This window comes from Danio aesculapii, chromosome 2, assembly GCF_903798145.1.
Source record: "Danio aesculapii chromosome 2, fDanAes4.1, whole genome shotgun sequence".
In the NCBI taxonomy this organism is placed as follows: Eukaryota; Metazoa; Chordata; class Actinopteri; order Cypriniformes; family Danionidae; genus Danio; species Danio aesculapii.
The window spans coordinates 32,212,859-32,224,052 of NC_079436.1; the positions used below are offsets into that span (position 1 = coordinate 32,212,859).

General features: G+C 37.1%; 2 protein-coding genes across 2 annotated transcripts; both read right to left on the reverse strand.

Annotated features, from left to right (window-relative positions):
- Window positions 1–205: 205 nt before the first annotated feature.
- On the reverse strand, window positions 206–8,806 carry LOC130244950 (cystatin-like protein). Its single transcript, XM_056477541.1, has 7 exons — window positions 8,784–8,806; window positions 6,160–6,285; window positions 5,819–5,899; window positions 2,448–2,772; window positions 2,167–2,271; window positions 1,996–2,061; window positions 206–1,885 (listed from the first exon to the last, which is right to left on the reverse strand). Exons 4-7 carry the CDS (start codon window positions 2,622–2,624, stop codon window positions 1,769–1,771), a joined length of 465 nt encoding a protein of 154 aa, XP_056333516.1. The 5' UTR covers window positions 2,625–2,772; window positions 5,819–5,899; window positions 6,160–6,285; window positions 8,784–8,806; the 3' UTR covers window positions 206–1,768.
- On the reverse strand, window positions 8,237–10,171 carry LOC130244964 (cystatin-like protein). The gene is made up of 4 exons (XM_056477567.1): window positions 9,060–10,171; window positions 8,784–8,888; window positions 8,613–8,678; window positions 8,237–8,510 (listed from the first exon to the last, which is right to left on the reverse strand). Exons 1-4 carry the CDS (start codon window positions 9,234–9,236, stop codon window positions 8,445–8,447), a joined length of 414 nt encoding a protein of 137 aa, XP_056333542.1. The 5' UTR covers window positions 9,237–10,171; the 3' UTR covers window positions 8,237–8,444.
- Window positions 10,172–11,194: the final 1,023 nt, after the last annotated feature.

Here is an 11,194-nt window from a genome sequence, read left to right on the forward strand (position 1 = left end):
AAATGGAGTTTAATATTTTCATACATCACAGGACAATGACACATATTGTGTTAGCATTTTAATGTTTTAATTTTATTATTGTATTATCAACATTAAAACGCTAATCAAAACAACAGTTAAAAATAACAACATGACATTGTTGGACAACCGTCCTTCATTAAAAGAAAGAAATTGAAATAATAAAATAACAGCATCACACTGCAGGCGGTTCTTTTCGAGATTATACCGCTTTTAAACTAATCCACTAAAACATGGGGATAAAGTTACAATTTGCTTTCCAGAAATTATAGGTCTATTTTTCAATTTGACATTTCAGGACATATTTCATATTTCAATATCTATATTTATCTCAAAAATACATGAAGATTGAAGCATATTGAAAACACTGAATACTGAAGGAGAAATGTCTTTGTCATTAATTGCAGACGTACTTAAAAAATTTTTTTTTGGTTCATTTTAGGTCAGACATTAAAATATACATATTATTAATACATATAGATATACGCACTGACATAATTCACCAAACTAGAAATTATCAGGAAAACGTAATTATACACTAAATAAGAATATAAACAACAGGTAAAATACCACATTTATAATAATAAATAAATAATACAAAGAAAAGGAAGAAAAAAAGGCTATTAAGATATAGTTGTCTCCTTAAAAAAATTATCTGGAACTGTTTAGTTTTATTGCGAACCGAATCTTTTTCCATTTGAAGAGCAAGTAAGAAATCAAAAACCCATTGCCGATAAGAAGAGGGAGCTGCTGAGCCAGTAAGGTTGCAAAGGCTACACTATCGGCCTGTAATGAATTTAATTCAACATATTCTGGCAGGATTCCAAACAGTGCTGTTAAGGGGTTCGAGTCTATTGACACTGAAAAAACAGCAGAAAAACACCTAAAGACTTTCCCCCAAAAATAGTCCGTTTCAAACAAGACCAGAAAGTATGTAACAGTGTGGCTGGTTCGGTTGTACAGCGAAGGCAAGTTGGGTCAAGATCAGGGAAAATTTTATTCAGTTTAGTTCTAGACCAGTGTATTCTGTGCACGACCTTGAATTGAATGAGAGTATGCCTAGCGTTTATTGATGATGAATGTATTCGTGCAAAAATAAGATCCCAGATATTTTCTTCAATTGTTAAATTTAGTTCCTCCTCCCCAAAAGCCCTCAGTACATGTGTTGAGGGGGACTGTTTTGTGTTATTAATCGTAAAGATTTTAGAAATAACCCCTTTTGAAGAGGTATGAAGGTCGAGTATATCATCAAGTATACCTTTATTTGACACAATGGGAAAATTAGAAAACTGCTTAAGGATAAAGTTCCATAACTGAAAGTATCTAAATAAATGAGAATTGGGTAGGTCAACTGTAATTAGGCCATGTTCCCTCCAGATGTTAAAGGCTCTTTCCATTAAAGAGGGTAGAAACGATATATTGTGAAGAATTGGAGCAATAGTTGAAAGGTCTCTTAGGTGTAGAGCAGAACGAAACTGAAACCAAATATTCAATGAATGTTTAACAGCTGGATTATTTTCAAGTAAAGAAAAATGTTTAAAGGGAAGTGGTGCACAAAGTAAGGTGGTGAAAGTTGTTGGGTTACAGGAGGAGGCTTCCATCATCACCCAACGATGTACTTACATTTTAAAATATGTTAACCAGGAGAGAAGCTTGGCTTAAGGGGTATGTTTTAGAAGTTATATTTCATTAGTATTATTAATACTCTTTTTAATTCGTACAGTCACTTGCAAAAATCCTTTTTTTTTTCTCAGACACAACCAAGACATCCAGTTTTTTGCGGATTTTCTCCTCTCAGGGACATAACATTTCCTCCACCGGGGTGATAAACATTCAGTCCTAAACACTTAAGTACAGCTTCTCTTGACTGAAATAAAAACAGAATATTTTTACTGTATGAATATCCTGACAACAAGAAGAAAGATCATAATGCATACAGGTCTTTATCCCTATAGACTGATATGGGATGTAAGATACCTTAACATGGTCTTTGAGAAGGAAACAATTCATGTTTTCATTACAGGCAACACAAGACACCTGAGGCTGTGAAAAATATTGAAGATCAGCGAGAAACCTTTATTGATTATTTATTTACTGAGCATGTTTAACAGTGACACCTATGCATTTAGGCAATGAATAAATACATACCTTAGCCTTTTCTCGGATTTCACAGTTTTCCTGATGAATGGCTGGTGTTATCTTCTCACATGAGGTGGGTTTTAATAACACATGGAGCATGCCTTTTCCATCATTCTGTCGTATAAAGAAGATACTTGTAATCTTGTAATCGCAGCTCAAACATGTAAGAGATGTTTAAATATTTTTATGGATCACTTTAAGCTCCACAATCAGAGAAAAACAATCACCAAAGCAGGCAGACAAACAGCAATAAAATACTAAAGGCTTAATTAACATTTGAAATAACTTACAGTTTGTAAAATGGAAGAAAAATCAAGGTGGTGTTGTTTTCCAAATTCCTGATTGGCCTTTTCTATAGCCTTGTCAACAATTCCTCGTTTTTCTTGGTTTAGTTCTTCATATGTCTTGTTTCTCTCTGTTGCCTCCAGCACCAGCAGAACACTGAGCAGTATCAGGAATCCTCTCATCTTGAATAGTAACTGCTCTGCTGTTTGTTTGTCTCATCTTATTATAGAGGGCAGCAGCAGTGACGTCAAAACCCATTCGCTGCTTGTTTGCTTTTCAGGGATCTGGGGGAGGTCAATCCAGCCTCTCTCCGATCCCTGGGGCTCTGCGCTGGTTGTGGAAATTCAAAAAAGCCCAAAACAAATAATTATGATTGACTAAGATTGCCAATGAAAATTTGAAAATGTCCTTCAATCAGCAAACTTACAGCCTTGGAAATTTAAAAGAGAAAAAACTTTCACAACAGGCATGATTGGATTGCTTTGTAAGCAGAGGCAGTCCCTGTAGATCAGGGGTGTCCAAACTACGGCCTGCGGGCCATCTGCGGCCTGCAATCAGTTTTGTGGCGGCCCGCGAGACTTTTTATAAATATTAATAGAATCTGGCCCGCTTTACAAAAATGGACGTAATTCAATAAATAACCACCAGGTGTCCCTATGACATGCCTTCAATTAGGCAGCAGTTCCTGTTACGAAGTAAACGAACCGAACAAACTGAAGGAAACATAATTGATAATCACGTTTTGGCGAGCCATGGCGCAACAAAGAAAAAGGAAAATCAACAGTGAGTGCAGGAAATTTCAGTCACGTTGGGGCAAAGAATATTTATTCACAGAGGTCAGCGAAATATGCGTCCGTTTAATTTGCCAGGAATCAGTTGCTGTAATAAAGGAGTAAAATATTAAAAGACATTATGAAACAAAACATCAGGCCTTCAGCTCATACACTGGTGTCGAACGAGATCAAAAAGTAAAATAATTAGCAGCTGCCCTATCAGCTCAACAACAGCAGTTTTTTCGTGCTAATAAAGTGCAAGAAAATTCTAGGCTGACTAGTTATGAGGTAGCTCAGCTAATCGCACAGCACAGGAAACCCTTCATAATTCAACCCTTAAAATTTGGCCTGGGACAATGTTTTTTTTTTGCATCTGGTCCTCGGCCCAAAAAGTTCGGACACCCCTGCTGTAGATGATCACAATTTGGTTTTGTGAAGATTAATATTTGGGAGTCATGGTGGCGCAGTGGGTAACATGATCGCCTCACAGCAAGAAGGTTGCTGGTTCGAGCCCCGGCTGGGTCAGTTAGCATTTCTATGTGGAGTTTGCATGTTCTCCCCTTGTTCGTGTGGGTTTCCTCCGAGTGCTCCGGTTTCCCCCACAGTCCAAAGACATGCTTTATAGGTGAATTGGTTAAGCTAAATTGGCCTTAGTGTGTGTGTGTGAATGCAAGAGTGAATGGGTGTTTCCCAGTGTTGGGTTGCGGCTGGAAGGGCATCCGCTGCGTAAAACATATGCTGGATAAGTTGGCGGTTGATTTCGCTGTGGCGACCCCAAATTAATAAAGGGAGTAAGCCGAAAAGAAAATGAATGAATGAAGATAAATATTTTTGATTTATACGGCAGCTGCATTCTACAATATAGTTATCTTTTAAAAATACAGGTTAATAACAGGATTGTACTTTGTACAAAACCAACAGGGTCAGTGGTGTAGTTTTATGAGTGATTTGCGCTTTAATATGTGCATTTTTATTTGATGTTTGACGTAATCTCGACCGAAACACAAAGGGAGAGTGGGACATCGTGTAGCTTGTGCTCCAAAACGAACAAATTCCGAAAAATATAAACATTAAAAGCTTGCAGTTTGTCACTTCCGACTAAATGTATCAACACCTTTTTTTACGCTCATCAAATCATAACTAATCAAATGCTGTAGTATCTGACATGCCCCGCCCCTTCAAGACACTTATCATTTGCTTTTCATTTGATGAACCTAAACTCAACCACTCTCATTGGCAGAGCTACGATAAAACAAAACACTATTGGCTATTTTTGTAAAAGAGACGAGCTACTTTAAGACCCGCCCTCTCTTCATTTTTCAGTTGAAACTGTCAAACATCAAATAATAAATGCTCATTTCAAAGCACTTCACAGGACCTTTAGAAGTTACACATTATGCCTCTTTTTTTACAAGATGTAATATCAATTTTGGTTTGCTTTGTTTTAACTCAAAATATTTTGTGTATCCCTTTAAATCAAAAGAGCTGCTACTTCCCACCCGCTTTCCAAAATGTGGAGCTTTTACTTTATTCTAATACTCCAGAAACAACTAAACAGTTATATATCATGTAGCCAAAATATCAGGGATTAAAGTTGTGAGAACAACATAATTTAAGTTGTGATAACTAGAACAATGTTATTGAACAAGGGGAGAACATGCAAACTCCACACAGAAATGCCAACTGACCCCAGCTAATGGCGAGTGTACTACCCACTGCACCACCATGACTCTGTGGATTTTAGTTGTGATAAATAGAAAAAAAAAAGGTACTCGGCAAAACAAGTTGTTAAATTTTGAGGCAACTGTGACCTAATGGTTGCAGAGTTGGACTTGTGATCTAAAGGTTGCAGGTTTGAGTCCTGGTGTTTGATCTTGTATTTTGCATTGGCAGGGATTGTAGTTCCGGGGGACAAATGTAAATGTAGATGTTATATAGACTATAAATAACAAATGTAGAGGAGTGTGGAGCAGTTGTTGAGTTCTGTGTGCTCAATTCTCTCAATAAATCACAAAAAGCCACTTAAATGTAGTGAAATACAGATTAATTCCAAAGCTTCAATGATTACAATGAGTCTTATTGTAAAAACTAAATGCAAAAAAAAAATCACAACATATGTTTTGACTTTCTAAACAAAAGAGGCTTGTTTGCATTTGCCAACAACATGAGCTAATGAGTGTTGACAAATGGTCAAAGTAGACACTGTTTGCAGGCAGCAATAGGCTGGTATTGTGCAAGTTTTTGGACTTACACTGATAAGCTACAAAAGTGAAACTAGAATAGCTAATGACTTCTCAGCTAGTTCAGAATGAGTTCTTTCTTGAGAGACAATAACACTATTTATCCATAAACTCAAGCCTTTTAGATTTACAAACTAGATAACATTAACATTTGGAAATGACCATCCGGACATTTTAGAGAATAAATATGAAGAGTGCAGAATATCAATGTATATTTACACAAATATATAAATGAAAATGTGTTTACAGCAACTCAGTTTAATCAAACAATTCAAACACATTTTGGTTAAACCTTAAGCAAAAAAAAAGTATGTAAGTGTAAAAAAAGGAAAAAGTATTTCATTCCAGATCATTTCCACTTACTGTTGTTTTTGTAAGTCCTGGTGGGTATATGTGCTTGTTTTTAGCATGAATAAGTGATTTTTATTTGGTTTGGGAGAAAACCTGAAAGCAGAAAACGGCAAACATCAAGAATCAAGTCAAAGTACAAGTGAAAGGTTGATAAAAACATCAGTGCTTGATTTAGACTCAAATCAACAAGCTTGTCATCAGCCTTGACTCCTGACTTTTATTTGTTTTTGTACCTTTAACTTAAACTCCTTATAATACCAAATCTTCCAATCAAAAACACAGAAAATAAAATAAGAAAAAACAGGAAAACTCCTCAAAGATCTTGACGATGACTTTTGAATCCTCTCCCTTACCCTGCTTCTCCTGGTAGATGATCACTCTATTAACAGCTCCAAATTTCCCACATTCCTCCGTTACTTTTCCAGATCGTCATCTATGTCTTCAGGCCCAACCATGTTCCTGAGCACCATAACCGTAGACTGTGGGAAGAACATAACAGAGAAGTCTTAACACTTTCGAAATACTCTCGCTGATGTGACAGTTGTTGCTTTGCAGTTTCCATGGTGACTCAATTTTATCACGACACACCACAGTTCTGATGATTTACGTATATATAGTTTCTTTTTCCTTATGCAAATACTGACAAATGTCCCAAGTATATTGTGAAATGTCTGATATTCTGATTCTCAAATATGTTTAAGCACCTGCACTGTCATGTAAACAGTTAAATAATAAACAATGTTTGATCTTTGACAAGTGATGGGCTGCTGGATTTACAACATGTTAATTCATCAATTTCTCCTAAAAAGCATGTGTCTGTTTAACTGGAATACAGTAAATGTTCTAGTAACCTAAACAGTGTGTACCTGATGTGAATACTACACATCATAAGATCGTGTAAAATTCTAGACAAGTTTGTATTTTTACATACTAATAATGTTTTTATTTTTATTTTGTATACATTTAAAATGTCTGAAACCTAAAGTGTTAATTTTTTTGAAAACAGCAAGAATTTGCAATTGATGACAAGCACCGAGCGCTTCTCCATCAGGCTCAGTGTGAGCCATCACAGGAAGATTTGAATTTTAGAAGTTGATCGTGACACACTGAAGATTCCAATCACACCGGTGTGATTATATTAGCCAGTTAGTGTTAAAGCTCAGGTTTCTTTAACTACAGTATTGGATCAACTTACATTTCTAATATAAAAGTTTGAAGTGAGCGATTGAATACTAACCGTTTTCTCAGCAACTTCTGCATGACCATATGCCGTGCGCTGCTACCCGAGATGCTCATGTGCTCCTGTTCACTGAGCATCTCCTGACCCAAGCCATCTAGAAGGGCTTCTTCCTCTTCTTTTTCCTTTTTTGCTTCTTGAGCTGGATATTTCGCTTCACTTAGATAGGGTTTATGAATGTTTAACACTACCACAGTTAAACAAGATCATATATATATAGTTCATGTTTGAATACCCTGCGCAGCTAATTTGGTGTACTGAACAATTATTTACATTTTATGTTAATACGTGCGCAAACATACAAACATTTTAAGAAACATTCAATGTTTTTTCATTATCATTCACTCAGAATGCATACGCAAATCACAAAGCTGAAAGAAAAAAAAGGGTCATAAAACTGCCCTGGAAAGAGCCTCTCAATGGTCATCTCTGCTCCTAAGGGTGTTACAACACCATTCTTATAAACCAAGTGACCGAGGGTGCCGCCCAGTTCTTCCGATCTGGCAACCAGAGATCACAGGAGGAGATGTAGATGTAAAATTGTCTAGAATATTTAATTTTTTTAAATATAAATGATTATAACAAATACTGATTAATTATTATTTCCCCTTTAGCTAATTCAGTACAAATGTTTAAACAAAAATCTTAGGAGCAGTGATAATTGATTCAAAGAGTACAAGGAAAACTCGAACCACAAAAACAATCTTTGTTTTAATCTGAAAGTTATTATAATAATATAGGCTATGCTTATGCAGTTTTTTGATACTGTAACCTTTTGAGTGTCTATCAACCTTTTGATTTGATCACTGAACAATAACACATTTCTTAACGTAGCCGTAAATTAAATTATTAGTTTAATATTTTTAAACATCACAGGACAATGACATATTGTGTTAGCATTTTTAATGTTTTAATTTTATTATTGTAATGTTTTTTGTAGTATCTACATTAAAACGCTAATCAAAACAACTGTTGGAAAAACAACATGACATTGTTGGACACCCGTTCTTCAATAAAAGAAATATTAATAAAATGACAGCATCACAGCTGTGCTTTTCAAGTATATTTATTTAAAACTAATTCATTTAAAAAAAAATAGACTGGGAGTTATAATAATTCTTTCCATAAATTAGTTTTATTTTTTCTATTTGACATTTCAGGACATATTTCAATATCCATATTTATCTCAAAAATACATGAAGATTGAAGCATATTGAAAACACTGATGATAATTAATTCTAGATATACTTTCATTTGAAAATGTTTACCTAGGCTTGGCTTAAGGGGTATGTTTTAGAAGTTATATTTCATTAATATTACTACTACTCTTTAAATCAAATGGTCACTTGCAAAAATCCTTAAACATTTTCTTCTCAGATGCAATTTTTTGCTCGTTTTTTTCTAGCTCAAATTCCTCGACTGGCTCAGTACAAAGTGTCCCGAACAATCATTTGCAGCTTCTCTTGACTGAAATAAAAACAGAGTATTTTTATTGTATGAATATCTTGACAAGAGATCATGATGCATACAGGTCTTTATCCCTATAGACTGATATGGGATGTAGGATACCTTAACATGGTCTTTGAGAAGGAAACAATTCATGTTTTCATTACAGGCAACACAAGACACCTGAGGCTGTGAAAAATATTGAAGATCAGCGAGAAACCTTTATTGATTATTTATTTACTGAGCATGTTTAACAGTGACACTTATGCATTTAAGCAATGAATAAATACATACCTTAGCCTTTTCTCGGATTTCACAGTTTTCCTGATGAACGGCTGGTGTTATCTTCTCACATGAGGTGGGTTTTAATAACACATGGAGCATGCCTTTTCCATCATTCTGTCGTATAAAGAAGATACTTGTAATCGTAGCTCAAACATGTAAGAGATGTTTAAATATTTTATGGATCACTTTAAGCTCCACAATCAGAGAAAACCGATCATCAAAGCAGACAGACAAACAGCAATAAAATACTAAAGGCTTAATTAACATTTGAAATAAATAACTTACAGTTTGTACAATGGAAGAAAAATGAAGGTGGTGTCGTTTTCCAAATTCCTGATTAGCTTTTTCTATAGCTTTGTCAACAATTCCTCGTTTTTCTTGGTTTAGTTGTTCATAAGTCTTGTTTCTCTCTGTTGCCTCCAGCACTAACAGAACACTGAGCAGTATCAGGAATCCTCTCATCTTTAGTAACTGCTCTGCTGTTTGTTTGTCTGATCTTATTATAGAGGGCAGCAGCAGTGACGTCAAAACCCATTCGCTGCTTGTTTAACAGGGATCTGGGGGAGGACAGTCCAACCTCTCTGATCCCTGGGGCTATGCACTGGTTGTGGAAATTACAAATTGACCCAAAACAAACGATTTCAATTGGCTAAGATTGGCAATGAAAAATCCTTCAACCGGCGTTGATGGACAGAGGAGACAAATATCAACTTGTACCAGAGTGATGAGATAAGTATGGAGAAGGAAAGGAATTACTTATGATCCTAAGCAGTGAAGGATGGTGGTGGTAGTGTCATGGTGTGAGCAAGCATCGCTACCAATGGAACTGGTTCTCTTGTATTTATTAAAGGATGAGATTGCTGACAAAAGCAGCAGGATGAATTCTGAAGTTGGGATTTGGCAATATTATCTACTCCTATACAACCAAATGCTAAAAAATGAAGAATGACCCAAAGCATACTACAAAAGCAACCAAAGAGTTTGAGAAAGGAAAGAAGTGGAATCTTATGCAATGGCCAAGCCAATCACCTGATCTGAATCCGTGAGCTTGCATTTCACTTGCTAAAGACAAAACTGAAGGGAAAACGCCCCAAGAACAAGCAGGAACTGAAGACTTGCTGTGGAGGCCTGGCAGAGCATCTCCAGGGATGAAGCCCAGCGCCTAGTGATGTCAATGTTAGCAAAATTATAGGATATTAGCAAGACACCTCCAAGGAGTGGTTCTGCAAGTGTTGATCACAGACCACTTCTCAGTTCCTATGCTTTCTGGCTGATGTTTCGGTCACTTTTGGATGTTGGCGGTGCTTTCACTCTAGTTGGTTGCCTGGGACGAAGTCTACAACCCACACAAGTGGCTCAGGTAGTGCAGCTCATCCAGGGTGTCACATCAATGTGAGCTGTGGCAAGAAGGTTTGCTGTGTTTGTCAGAGTAGTGACCAGAGCATAGAGGCGCTACCAGGAGATGTGGAGGAGGCCATAGGAGGGCAACCACCCAGCAGGATCGCTAACTGCTACGCCTTTTGCAAGGAGGAACTCCAGAGGGCACGACAGCCACAGGTGCGGGTTGTGCTTTTAGCCTAACACCGTGCAGGATATTTGGCATTTGCCAGAGAACACCAAGATTGGCAAATTCACCACTTTGCACCCTGTGCTCTTCACAGATGAAAGCAGGTTTACACTGAGCACGTGACCCTGTCTGGAGACTCTGTGGAGAATGTTCTGTTGCCTGCAACAACCTAAAGCATGAACAGTTTAGAAGTGGGCCAGTAAGGGTGTGGGGTGGCATTTCTTTAAAGGGCCACACAGCCATCCAAGGGTCTCTCCAGATGTGGCCTGTCTGCCAGTATGTACAAAGACGAGATCCTCAGTCCCCTTGTGAGACCACATGCCGGTGCAGTTGGCCCTGGGTTACTCAATGCAAGACCTCATGTTGCTATTGACTGAGCACATCTGCAACATTTCTCGCTCCATCCATCAACGCCACATTGCACCACAGACTGTCCAGGAGTTGGTGGATGCTTTAGTCCAGGTGTGGGAGGAGATCCCTGAGGAGACCACGCGCTACCTCATCAGGTGCATGCCTAGGTGTTGGAGGGAGGTCATACAGGCACGTGCTGGCCACACACTACTGGGACTCGTTTTGACTGGCTTTAAAGACATTACAAAGTCAAACCAGCCTGTAGCGTGTTTTTTCACTTCAATTTGGAGTCTGACCCCAAATCCAGACCTCAATGGGTTAATAAATTTGATTTCCATTGATAGTTTGTATTATTTTTGTTATCAGCACAAATATATAAATGAAAACGTGTTTACAGCAACTCAGTATAATCAAACTATTTGGTTAAACCTTAAGCAAAAAAAATAAATAAAAAATTTATTCCAGATAATTTCCACTTACTGTTGTTTTTGTAAGTCCTGGT